Genomic DNA, 13,718 nt, shown 5'->3' with positions numbered 1-13,718 from the left:
CAAATGAGGACTCCCACAGATTTCTAAAGTATGTTGGCCTTCATTAAATTAATTATAGTATTTCTTTCCTGTAGTCAGGCTTTTGTGGAAAAAAAATTGTTCTCGCTGTAGAGAATCAAGGGATAAGAGCTGACTGAGAAAAGCTGTGGTTCTACTTTGTCATGTCTCTGTGGTAGATTTTTGGTTGGCCCATTCTAACAACATGTTGTATTTAGCATAACAGACAAGTAACATTCTCTTTGTTTTATAGGAGGGTTTTCTTTTTGTACAGTAAGTTGCAGCTAGAATAAAAGAATTGAGGGACACATTTGAGGGCATGGGACAAAATGAGTCTTTTGCTGACAGATTTGCAAAATGAGTTGGAGTTTTACTTTGAAATCAAGCCAAAAAATTGTCCTTGGGGGCCATGCTGTAAATGGATATCTGTTATTTAGGCTAGGTAATCGAACAGATGTGAATGCTCAGTACATGCCTCCCTTGTGTGTTGCTGAAGCTGGCATCCTTTTCCCAGCAAGCTGATCCAATGGGCTGTTTTGGTTCAGGCAGACCATGTTAGAGGGGTGTTACAGAGGTTTTCTTACACTTTTTCTGTCTCATTTTTACTCTTTAATCAGTTCTCTGTTCTCAACCAACATTCAACAATAAATTTATATAGACACTAAATCGTCCGTGTCCCTGCCCCCCCCCCCCCCCCCCCCGTACTGTATTGTGGGAAATACAGAAGTAAGAGGATGTCAGGTTGTCCCATACTTTTTCTTGTGAAATGAAAGTAGTTGTGTGCAACAGCAGGTCCACCTTACAGAAAACGCAGGGACAACTAGAGGTCCCGTGTAGGGGAGAATACAGGGACTTTCCTTGTGTGAATGCCTACAAATAACTGTCACCTCAAAGGTGCTCAGGAAGTGGTAGGAGGCGACAGGGCCATACGTTGTGTGAGGTTGGGGATCAGGATGTCTGCTGCGGATCAGCTGGCAAAGGCAAATACTTATTTGGAGAAAATACTTTTTAATGTACTGTGTTCTTTCATTTGTGGTTGAGAAGTTTGGTCCCAGATAACAGCTCTAGATGAAGAATTCTGGCGTTCAAGTTAGAGCCAAAGAGTCTGATTTTAGGAAATGAACAACTGAGCACAGCCTTTCCCCCTTTAGAGAATCAGGAAAGTTCAGAATGATAAATGGGTAGTGGTGAGAGACTTTCTCCACAGGAACCAGAAGATGTTGTGCTTAAGTTATTAATTGTTATTAAATTATATAGATCTCCCTTTAAATTTACCTTCGACATGTAGAAAGTATGAGGGAAAAAAAGCATGAACACTTCTCCCATTCTTTTTGGAAAGTAACAACAAAAAAGTAATGTTTCTTTTCCCTTTTTTTCTTCTTCTTTTTCTTTCTCAGGTCCGCACCAGTGTCCTACCTGATCACAAGGAACCAAGAGCAGATGTTGGAGTAAGCAATTTTTATTCATTAATTGATTTTTTTTTTTCACCTCATCAGCAGACACAGACACCCAATGAAGAGAAATGGTGTTCTGCCTAACTGCTAAACAGGAGCTGGGTTAAATGAATAAAAAATCAAGGCAGGAGTAATAGTCTCAGTGACTGATGTAATCCCATTCACATATTTCTTGAAAATCCTATTCAACTGAAATTATCCTGAGGCAAGCACAACTATCTAGACTTCCTGCTACTGCCATACAAGCAGTCTGGATGAGATTGAGAGCTTGGAATCGTACTGCCTCAATGAGCCTGGCCTGTCGCCTTCTGGTTTTCCTGTGCAGAGCATAAAATGTTCTGCTGTAGGATTTGCCTTTGGGTTCACTTTAAGAAATTACACTGGTGACAAATGGAGGACTTATTTTTCTGTGTAGGTCTATAGAACTTTTGGCAAAGGTACTGGAATGTCATTTCTGGGTGTGAGAAGGCTAGAATCTCCCAGATAATATAGACACCTCATGGGAGTGGGAAACGTTGGTCCTGCTAGAGCTGAATAAAAGACCAAACGCCATCTGGTGCAGGTATCAGACCTATGTATGCAAACATTTAAAATAACTGGATTTTAAAATTTTTAGCCTAAAGTGTTCATTTTCCTGCATTACCAGGGCTTCCTTGGCATAATTTCCAGGAATTTAGCTAGTGTTTGAAAAAAATCTGTAGTTTGGCAGCAAATTCAGTCTTAGTGAAATAATCAATGTGTTTCAACTTTTCATATGGCTATTATAGAGACTTTTCTCTTTGCCTAGCTGAGATTATTTATCAAACTACTCAAGGCACATATCTTAAGATTTATAATCGTAAGTAGCCCACTAGCAAAATTACAGAGGGATATTACTCTGTAATTAGCATTACAGCAGCAGTTCTGTTTAAAGCCTACTTTTCAAGCCTCTCCAAGTCATGTGCAAAGTTAGATTGGTTTGCAGACTGCCAGTTGAGGCCCCAGGGTAGACTATTTGTATCTAAATCAGTATGAAAAAAGTATTCTGCAGCACTGTTTGAAATTAGACCCCCTGAACATTAGCATAACTTTCTTCATTTGGGTCATGGGACCTTCCACAATTTTATTTAATTTTACAAATAACTCTGAACTGCATTGTCAGGCAAAGAAAATCTTACTCTAAATAAGTATAAAAATATGAAACAGCTAAATAAGTAGAATTTTTTAAGTCCATAAAATTATTCACCTTTAATTTCATGACCCTGGAGAACTAGATATGACACTCAGAGGTGGTTAGTGGGTACAATGACCAAAGCTCCTAGATTGTATAAGAGAGCAGTGTGATTGCTTCTTAGCCCTGATCATGAGGACTCCGACTTAGGGTTCTTAAATGGATTTATAGTTTTATTGTGCTGCAGAAAGAAGCACCGAGTGTCCCAACCTATATCAGTTTCATTCTAAATATCCCTCTCCCTCTTTCCAAATGGTAAGGATGCAAATACAAGCACTCAAATGCCATGAAATGCCAGAATAAAGGCTGCTATATAGATGTTGTGCTGTGGAATGTGTTCTTATTGTACCAAGAAAGATATGCTCTTGTAGCAAGATAACTAATCTGAGCTAACCGTGCCACCACAGCGTTTTAGTGAATAAACACTGTCATGTTGACTGATCTAAATGAAGACAGAACTGTCAGTGTGTTCACTCTAGCAAGGCTGTGCATCACCCAGTGTCACACCTGGACGTATTTCCTTGTAAAAGTACATGTTTCATTTTGGCATTGAAAACTAACCATGATCTTTGCTTGTATGGCCGCGGTATTTTTTCTCTATATATTTCCTATAGGCCTTTTTTCTTCCTTATTTCCTGTTCAGCACTTCCCAAATCCACTGTTTTCCTAGCCTTCCCTAGACTCTCAGCTTGCGTCTTTTTTCCTCTGCTGCTTAAGTGCCAACGAAAGCACAGGAAATCTAAGCCTGTGTCATTGATAGGAATAACCGATGACTTAGTTTACCAAATTGGAGATCAGTGTTGTTGCTTACCTAAATTGAGAATTGTGAGTTGAACTGTACATTTCATATGCAAGAAAACCTATCTTATTGTAGAGCTTTATTGTTAGTGTTCAAACACTCAATATCCAGCTGGCCTTCCTGAAAGAGCACGGGCTGCAGGTTTTTTACGAGAGGAAGTTAGGCTTCTCGGTAGCAACAAATTCTCTCCTCTTTTTCCATGAACAGGAAAGTTGCTCTCTGCATGCAGCCTGTGTTGACTCAGAGCAACTTGATTCTTATTTAATGTGTATATCCAAGAACATATATAATTTAGCCTGGAGTTTTACTTTGCCATTCCAACAGTAGAGTAAAATTAGTATAATGTAATAAAAACAACCTGTGTGTACTTAATGTTTTCTTGCAAAAATTTAACATAATCTTATGATCTCATTATAATTTATTCAGAGCAAGTGATATTGAGTTGTATAATTGGAAGATAAATGGATAGATGATGGCTGTAGTCCATTGTTCCCACGGCAAGAATACTACTGTTGGCCAAGTTGGCCAAATGAGATTTTAGCGATGCGCGGCAGAATATGAGCAGAGGTTAAAAAAATAACCACAATGCAAAAGATGCATTTATTTTCCTCTGCACTATTTTCTTGATGATGTGTGAAGGTGATTTTGATAGAAGGAAAAGATGCAGTGGCATAGCTTCATTTAACTTTAGACGTTCTAATTTCATTAGCATGTTTCTCTGCACTTGTACTGTAATGAATAGGGCCACCTTACAATGAAAATAAAGGAAACAAGTACTTACAAACACTGCCATAAACTAGAGGAATATAACATTTCCATTAATAAACTTGCGCTGAACTCAGTGTAGAAATACCTTCTTAGAAAGTACATTCATATTTGGAATACATAGATAGTAGTGCCTAAGGCTTGGGGAAAAACCATAGCAAGAACAACTTTTCTAAAACACTGAAAACTTAGCATTTCTCGTAATCTAGAAATTGTAAATACAGGAAGAAGATGCAAATGCTTGTACTGCACAAAAATTTTCCTGTGGCTGTACATTTTACAACCTGTTATTTTGTCAGGTTGTCAGACTGTTCTTAATAAAAAAGGGAGAGGTTCCTGCCTGTAAAACCAGAGGTTAATAATTTACTGATAATCATGCTACAGGTGCATAAAAAATTTCTACCGGATAGTGTGTCAAACTAGTATACTGGAATGTAATATTTTTCTAGGTACCAAAGAAAGATTTCCAAGTGTGCGACCAAAAAAAGTAACAATTAAAACTTAAAAAAAAATTAATAGAGATGTTATCTTCTCTTTCTGCTTTGTTTTGTAGCGAAGCTTCCTGGGCTGTACAACTTTTAGAGTAGGAGACTTGGTAAAGTCAAAGGAGCAACAGTTGACCCTTACCCTCAGGTAAGTGTTTTCCTCTGTTGTAAACCATGTTGAATTAATAACCCACAGCATTTTGTGTCCAAAGAAGTGCAGCAAAGCTGGTGAAGCATCTAGAGAACAAGTCCTATGAGGAGCGGCTAAGGGAACTGGGGTTGTTTAGCCTGGAGAAAAAGAGGCTGAGGGGAGACCTTATCGCTCTCTACAACTACCTGAAAGGAGGTTGTAGCGAGGTGGGTGTCGGTCTCTTCTCCCAAGTAACGAGCGATAGGATGAGATGAAATGGCCTCAAGTTGCGCCAGGGGAGGTTTAGATTGGATATTAGGAAAAATTTCTTCACTGAAAAGGTTTTCAAGCACTGGAACAGGCTGCCCAGGGAAGTGGTTGAGTCACCATTCCTGGAGGTATTTGAAAGACATTTAGATGTGGTACTTAGGGACATGGTTTAGTGGTGGACTTGGCAGTGTTAGGTTTACAGTTGGACTCCAATCTTAAAGGTCTTTTCTAACCTAAGTGATTCTACGATTTTATGATTGCTGCTTGACTGTGTTTGAAACTCTGTATTACTTCAGGTATATTAGATGTCAACTTGAAGTGCTTCTATTTCTACCATGCACAAAGTCAAAATGAAATACCAATTCTTTAAGCTGGAGCTTGCCATGTGTCAGATTAGAAAAGTTTAGTGATTTTTTGGTATGATAACCTATGGAAGAATTGCAGGGAACTTGAAGTAAGGGATGTTCTTCAAAGTTTCCTTTAAGAAGGAGCATAAGGTTCTCAGTTTCATTTGGTGTGTGTGGTTTAAAGAATTAACACTGTATAGTTTGCTGGTTTGGTTACTAGGCTTATTTAAAGGTGGTAGACCTAATGACTCAAGGCTTCTGTCATGTGAAATTGGTTGCAGTCTCCTAAACTCATTGTTACAGGCAGCCAAACTCAAATGGTGGTGGGAGGGTGATGTACAACTCTAATTAGTGACACAGGGTACAGATCTGCAGGAGAGTCAGAGCCAATGTTCAAAAACTAGGGCTGGGCTGAACAGATATTTCTTAAAGCTGTGCACTGAAGAAAAAAATTCACCCCTGATACTGACTTGCATGGCTTAAGATGAATCAAGATACAAATCAAAACTTTTTGAAGGTTAGGGGGAAGCCTTTTAGGTGGTGATTTTCAGAATGAATTCATGGGACGTTACATAGCACAGGGATTTTGTTGAGCTGATTTTTGCAAGCACAATGGAGTCTTATTTGGGATTAGTGGGGTAGGTACAGGTAAGCTTCACAAAGCAACTGCCCAAACTCACCGTGTTTCTACATAGGCAAAATTTGGGGAGGAAAGAAGCTGTGACTAGGAAAACTGAGACATTGGTATATATTCTGCCTGCGATATTGTGCATAGGTGCTGTAGAAAAGTTGTGTTACATTCTTTATGCTGTGCATATGAAGCCAGCCTTGATTTGGCGGAAGGCCCAAATTACGACCCATTCAGCGATGCTGTGGTACTGTCACTATGTCAAGGACACTGCATTTTTTGGAACGGAAAATTCTTGAAGTATTTTGGTTTTATTACTGCACCTGCCTTCCTATTATAACAACAGTAGTTACATATGTGTGTGTAGTTTACAGCGCAAAGTTAACAAAATGCCTTGATTTTAATTTCTCGCAAACACAGAAAATGCCGTGCCTAACAAGCAGATAACTTTGTTTTCTAAGAAGCAAAACAGATCAGATAAAATGTGAACTGACTGTTCTTTATGGAAATGTATGGCTAGATAAACAAATACCACCTTAGTGTTTGTAAGAGTCTGTTCTTACAGAATTCCAAGTTGTCTCAAGTTCTTTGGGACAAACCTTGTCTCTCTGATTGACTTATTGAAAACTTGATCTGAAAGAATGCCTCTGACAGGTGCCATAATAATTGGCAGAATGTAAAGTTTCAGAAAACTGTGAAAAGAATAATTGCTTTGTATCTAATCCATCTAATCTGTAAACAAAAAGTTCAGATGGATAACTAATAAGGAATAGATGACAGATTGCCAGGTTAGTTTCAGCTGAACCTCTAAGCCTTTTCAGATTTGCTTTTAATTAATATTTTTAGTCTTGTGTGTCCTCTTTGTGCAGCTAACACTAGAAGACAAATATTATACCAATTCAAATTAATTTGCAGATACATTAAATGGTAGGCTTTAGTTGGTTGGGGTTTGTTTTTTTTTTTTTTAAAGGAAAAAAATCCTAACCTTTTAAATGTGGGATTGTTTCCTGATTATGGATATTCAGCTGCACAAAATCAGTAGAAATTCTCCACATTTCTTCAATGGCAGTTTAACCAGAACAGTCTAGTAATCTAAACTTGCCTTCCTCTAATTGCCCTATTATATTAGTATCCCTCAGGAGGATAGGGGATATACCAAGGGCCTTGTCAGAGCATGCAATTCTATTTAATTCTTGTTGATACACTTTGGGTGGAAGTTTACCAGGGAGTGCCTGTGATTGAGATACTCCTTTGTTAGATCTGAAGTAGAGATTAAAGGATCCAGAAATAGCTCTGTGGTGTGCCCTGTAAATATTGGAGTAATTATAGAATCTGGTTACTTTTTCACTGTTTTTTTCAGTTGTTATGTCTTGCAATTGTCTTTCTTAGGTACAATGTAACAATATAAAGTGTCCTTAAAGGAATATGCTAGTATTTTTCTCAGTTGTGGAGGGCTGGCATACATCTACAGTTCCTTACTGTTGACAAACTATGCTCTATTTTTTCCCTTTCCCTGCCATTATACCTTTAATAGTGATTAGGGACACAAGTTACAAAACCTCTGCAAAAGAAGTTTTTATTTTGATTGTCCTTTCTTCTCTATAAAGATCCCCTAAACTGATGGCTCAGTGTTTACTGTTCATATGTGCACCTATATCTAATCATCAAAACCTGAACGGGTCAGTTTGTAGAATTGCTTCAGTGCTGACCAAGTACACAGCTGATGTTGGCAGAGGAATTTAGTAACTAGAGACTTGGGATTGCAGTTTCCAATATGAAATTTATAAAAATAGAAATGCCTTCTATAGCCTTGAATGTTTCATTTTGTAATGGTAATGCAATACCACTTGCTTCCAGCTTTCTCATAGGGTTGTGATGATGAACAGGATAAAATGGACTATTGAATAAAACAAAAGCCATATTCAGTAGCAGAATGTTTCTTAATATTGACTATATGTTGCAGTGTATCCAATTTAAAAAAAAAAAAAGCAAGCATACATCCTTTTTTTTTTGTAAATAAGAGTTAGGTATGCTGATTGCTGTTTTAGTAATTAATGCTGTTTTGGTTTTTTTTTTTATTTTATTTACATTTTAAGTTCAGTCTAGAGGATCTTTTTGCCATGCCTTTCTTTTAAGAACAGCCTGATGTGTTTCTTTGCTTGGTTGAGGTCTTATGGCCATTTGTAAAGAGCTAGCAATTAGTACTTCCATTAGCTGCTTCCCCTGTGGTGGTAGTTTGCCCTGTTTTCAGGAAGGTCCTCTTTAGCTTGGGTGATTTTGGTATGATTTCCAGTAAGTTACACGTAAGAAGCAGCAAAGAAAAAAGATAATAGTGCTCTTTTGTGCTCTCTGTGAAAATAAGGTCCATCTGTCTGAGATGCTCCTCTTAGTAGAGAGTACAAAAGTGTAAGTAGGCTACTTCAATATGAAACTAGGGTAATATCAATACCACTCGGATCCTTTGGCCTCTGCGAGCAGGAACTTTGTAGCGATGGAGCTAACCACACAAAACCAAGAACTAGGATGTAGTGCATAAATTATACAGATTATCTGAGAGAATGTGCCTGTGGATGTCTGTCAGGTACTATACAGACTTTCTTTAAACATGTGGCTGTATTTGACCTCTAGGACAATATCTATCAATCTGCTTGTTTTAGCTGTCTTATTTTCATTAATCTTGGGCAGGACTGAACCTATTTCCTTTAAATAAAGGAAATAAACCATAGTTATTTTTGGAAAGTTCAAAAAAATAACTCCAAGACTCCATTAAAGAAAGTCTCCCCAACTTCCCTCCCTCCTACCACTGTCCTCCAAGCATCTTGTTCAGTGGGCCAGAAGACACATAACTGCACTTCAGTAATAGTTACATTCCCGTTGTTTAACTAACTACAGAGAATTTGAAAGTGGCACACTAATTTTTGCAGTCATTTATGTACATATAACTTCTTTAGAAAATGATGACTATAAAATACTATATATTTGGCTGCTTTTCCCTATTAAAATTCAGTACAAGTCTGCCCTCAACTAGTTTTACTTGGTCTCCATCCTGAAATTGTTTCTTGGCTGCTTCATGTCATGTCATCCACCCCAGGAAGCAGGTGAACAGCATCCTGGCTTTATAAGCCAGGCAAACCTCCTATACAGTTGAGGTGAAACTTGTTTTGACATGAAGCTTCATCAACAGTACATTGAAATCATGAAAACTGAGAAGGAATTGAACAGTGCAAAACTTTGTTTATTTACCTTAGAATGCAACAGAATGTTATTTATCAGTGGACTTGTTTAAAAATGGTATTGGTTGCAATAGGCTCCACTGTGAATTCACAGAATAAACATTTCTATGCAAGTACAATAGTTTTGTGCTTGCATATTTCAAAATATATTGCAGCAGTGGAGAAAATGATTTTATGACAATATGTATGTTAGTCTGTACTAATGGCATTTATTGTGTATTATGCATTGGAGAAAGGGGCTGCCTGCTAGACTGAAAGTCATGCGGTTTGCTTTTCAGGCAGGCAGTTACTTTGTCATTTATGATTAACATAGTAGCTATGCAAATACACACTCTGCTTCTCTTTCTTTGTGTTCTTGAGCCATTTTTTTTTTTTTTTTTTTTTTTTTGGAAGAAAGCTATGGCCATGGGAACCAATTAGTGGGCCTAAATTTGCATATTCAACATGCGGCAATGAAACTTGATGAGAACAGCATTGGAGGCAAATGGCTGCTATTCTCAGTCCATCTAGCTCACTTGCTTTTCCACTGCTAGCTTGTTACCTTCTTTCTCTCTGGATGCCTGGGTCAACCTTTTATCACCAGAAGTATTAAGGTGGGCACATATTCCTGCTGCTCAGGATGGTGCTGACTAGCTCCTTCCCTCTTTCCATTTGAGGGAACTTATACTGACCTGGTGATCCTTAAGGACTTGGGTTGGTAAGGAAATCCATACATATAATAAACTTTAAATTAATATTAGAAGCATTAGTAAGTAATTGTGGTTTTAAACCTGAGCAGATTTCATGACTGCTTCAAAAGTCTCTGGGTTTGGCTCAGCGAGAAGAACAACAATATTACTTTTAACGCTGATAGAAGGATTTTTTTTTAAATTTCAAAACATACTGTTTCACTCAGAATCACCTCCGCAAGGTTCATCAGAAGATGGGTCATTGGTGACTCCAGCTTAGGTGAATGCAGACTGTCACAGGATTATGGCTGTGGTAGGTGGAGTAAGCACTGCAGTTTGTAGTCACGTTGAACTAAATGGTTAGGGATAGAGTGAAACATTGCCAGCTTTGCTGCTGAAGCCTGCATCCTATGACACTGGATTCTAAATCTGGTTTAGAAATCACTCTTCTAACACTTTGTCTCCTTTTCATTGGTCATATTGCAAATGCAGATGCTCTGTGGACAGATACATGGTTGGTGCTCCTTGTCCCAGGCTGCTAAAAAACAAATCAGCAATTTTCCAATTCCGTAAGCCAGCTAGAGTTTGAGCCTTATGTGGGCTTCTTCACATCAACACTTTTTTTGTTGTTGTTCTTATTGGTGTGTTCGCCATGCCCGCTGTCCCTATGCAGGTTTGTCAAGGTGCAATCCTTTGTCCTGTGGGTCTATAGTATCTCTTGCCTCGTGACTGCAAGCAATTTGATGCAGGGACAGTCTTCACTGCACCATGTGAGTGCAGAGTGCGCTTTTCAGCTTTATTAAACTACAGCAAATAAGCTGATTCTATCCTAATGCATTATGAAGTACCCTAAAACCAATTAATTATTCTCCTGATGCTCTGTTGAACAGTGTGTATGTGTGAGATTGTCTCTTCCTGTCTGTCCAGGCAAATGGCATGAAGTGTGTACATACGTGTGTGTGTGCACAATACTGTTTCTGTTAGTGCAAAGTAAAATAATATAGATTTTTATTTTATTTAAGTGTGATTGCTAGGGTTTTTTTTTATTTTTCCCACTGCATCACTTCTGTTTCTCACTTTTAATTTTCTTTCAAACGAAATTTTAATCTCATGATGTTGCTTGAAAGTTTTAAATGCATGGCATGTCTGTTGTTTGAAGACTCTCATGCACCAGTGGTATTTTAAATTCACACTGTCTGACACAGCTAATGACAGTTTCTCCCTGGACATTTGTAGTGCTCTTCGTTGATTTATGTGCCTGTAACATTCAAAAGAAACTGGGGGTTTTTTTGTTTTTTAAATTGTGTTTTCATATTTCCATGTGGAAAGGAGTACAGCTACGATGCAGCAGTCACACTGTTTAGTTTTATTCTGTTGCATTACCTTCTCTTGCAGATACTGCATGTTTCAGGTTATAATATTACATATATATTAGATCAGAACAGGAGTGATTTTGAGAAGAAAATAACTGAAAAAATTGATAAAAAGTGAAATTAGATTAGTCATATTTTTTAAATGTGTATGGAGGAAGCTTCCAAATACATATTGCTACTTGTGCAGGCAAGCAATGCAGTGATCACTGCCATACTGAGGCCAAGCCTCTAGTAACAGCAATGAGGAGGAATATTTAGTGTTCTAAAGAAAGGGAGACAAGGACTGAGAAAATGTAACTGGCATTTCCATTTTTATTTTGTTTGCCTTGATGGCTTGTATCAGTTCATTTGCAAATTGAGCTCTGTTTTGCTCAACGTTTGTTTACACTTTTAATTTACCCTGATGTAATTTTAAATCGGATCTGGTTTATGCAAGTCTGTCTCAGACTTGCGGGTCTCTTTGGCCTTAGAAAAATGTGTTCCCTAAAAAAAGGGTGGGCAGGATTTTGCTTCTGGAAGTCAAATGAATGCATCATTTTCCTTTCAGACCAGGATAACAGCAAAGTGCTGTCGCATATTTAAGCCAGCCCAGTAATGAGGTCATCCACATGACACTTTGATCGGGACACATTAACCTGTTGAAAAATTTTCAGTCTTACAGCCGCACGTTTACTCTGATTTTTAAAGGTATATGTGATTTGCTAACATCTGTTGTACTCCCCTTCTCCTTGGAAATGCTGCAGTCCTTTTGTTGAGGTAGGCTGGTTTGCTTGCTCGTTTGACACAGGAAGGAGAAAACAAATTAAGTCAAACCACTAAGCTGTAGCAACGCAGGGGAATCTTCTTCATTCAGAGAAGACGCTTAAGTTGTTCTCATGCATTTCAAAATTATTATGTATTTTTGCTCATAAACACCCTTTGGACATTGAACCCTTCTTCCTCATTACTTTTCTTTTGTATTCTTTTTTAATTAGCGTAGGCTTCTTTGATTGCAAGGCTATCTGGAATTGGTTCATTTTAAATTGTTCCTTTATTGTCATTAATGAGTTTGGCTTAGAGCAAATGAAGTAGTGACACATGTAAAATATGAAGAATTACGTGTATTTTGCAGGGTTTTATATAAGAACATATTTAATTTATATAGTTGCAAGATGAGTGTATTCTACTGAATCACGTATTCAGGCATAATGGTTCGCAACCAAAATAATTATTTAAATTTGAGGCTTGGGGGTAGCTATATTTTGAGACTTTACTGTAAAAAATGGTAGTTTTGATTTAGCATGATAAATAAGTATCCATGCCTGAAAAGACTAACGTCCGTGCTTAACTGTAGTCAGTGTAAAGAGCTGGCATACTCTGGCTTAATTAAGGCCTTATACTGCACGCAGAAATACAGACGATGAAAAATTGTGGGAGCTCAAAGCAGAGACAGGGCCCTCCCGCCTGGGGCACGAGCAAGCGCTCTGGGAAAGCCTGCGCACGGCAGAAGGCAGCAAGGCAAAGCTGAGCTGGGGCTGCCCTGCCCGACAGCCGGAGATGATGCGCGTCGGCGCGGTGCTGCTCGGGGGCTCTCAGCACCCGAGAGGCAGCAGGATTGGCACACAGAGCCGTACCGCGCCAACTGGGCCTGGGGTGGTACCTCCGCGTAGTACCGCGCTGGGCACGCGGGTGTACCAGCCAGCCGGTGATCGGGCTGCAGTCTCTCCTGGTTGGTGAAATCCCTCTGGTTTGGGGTGCAGGGCAGGGGTTTCCTTCCTTTACTAATATAATGTGAGGACTATTTTTTTGAAGTTCTGGAAGGGTGTCTGTGTTGAAGGGGCTTTTGATGTTTTCCCAAGGCGAGGATTGCCTTGGGAAAATGGCAGTTTTTAATGGAAACGCTTTTTTTCTAATATTACTGTTTCTGAAAGTAATTTTTTCTTTTTTATTGCCAGCCCTCTAGTCCCTCTTCTATGTATTCCTTTGCCCTGCCTCATCACTTTTCATCTTCACTTCTGAGATTATACGCAGGATTGCCCCAAACCCATTTGTTTTCATTCTTCTTCCTCTCTGTGCTTTTGCAATTCTGCTAAACTTATTCTCGTCATTTCCTTTTGCCGACTTTTGCTTGGTGGCTGCTGTTATGCTTTCCTCATTATTATTATTAAATGATCTGTTCCCCTTCTTTCCTTCCTTTCAAAAAATCCAGCTGTTCAGAATAAGCCAGGGGAGATAGACTGTGCAGTGAATCTTGGTGTTTTGCTACCAGTGAAAGCTGAAAAAAGCATTCAGTGTCTTTTTGGAGTTTAAACCCTTGTTTCTTTCAAAAGCTAGTAAGCAATACTCTTTTTTTGGAGATGTAAATCTGAATTGCTATTTA

General features: G+C 38.6%; 1 protein-coding gene across 9 annotated transcripts in view; it reads left to right on the top strand.

Moving 5' to 3' along the window:
• INPP4B (inositol polyphosphate-4-phosphatase type II B) overlaps window positions 1–13,718 on the top strand; it is a 342,885-nt gene that overhangs the window by 205,015 nt on the left and 124,152 nt on the right. For all 9 annotated transcript variants that reach the window (XM_052816168.1, XM_052816159.1, XM_052816131.1 and 6 more), the window contains 2 exons: window positions 1,395–1,445; window positions 4,779–4,858. In XM_052816168.1, the coding sequence (XP_052672128.1) occupies window positions 1,395–1,445; window positions 4,779–4,858 (131 nt within the window). The remainder of the gene's footprint in view (window positions 1–1,394; window positions 1,446–4,778; window positions 4,859–13,718) is intronic.

The sequence above is a fragment of the Harpia harpyja genome, chromosome 2, assembly GCF_026419915.1.
Source record: "Harpia harpyja isolate bHarHar1 chromosome 2, bHarHar1 primary haplotype, whole genome shotgun sequence".
NCBI lineage: Eukaryota > Metazoa > Chordata > Aves > Accipitriformes > Accipitridae > Harpia > Harpia harpyja.
This window is presented reverse-complemented; position numbering and strand designations above follow the sequence as displayed.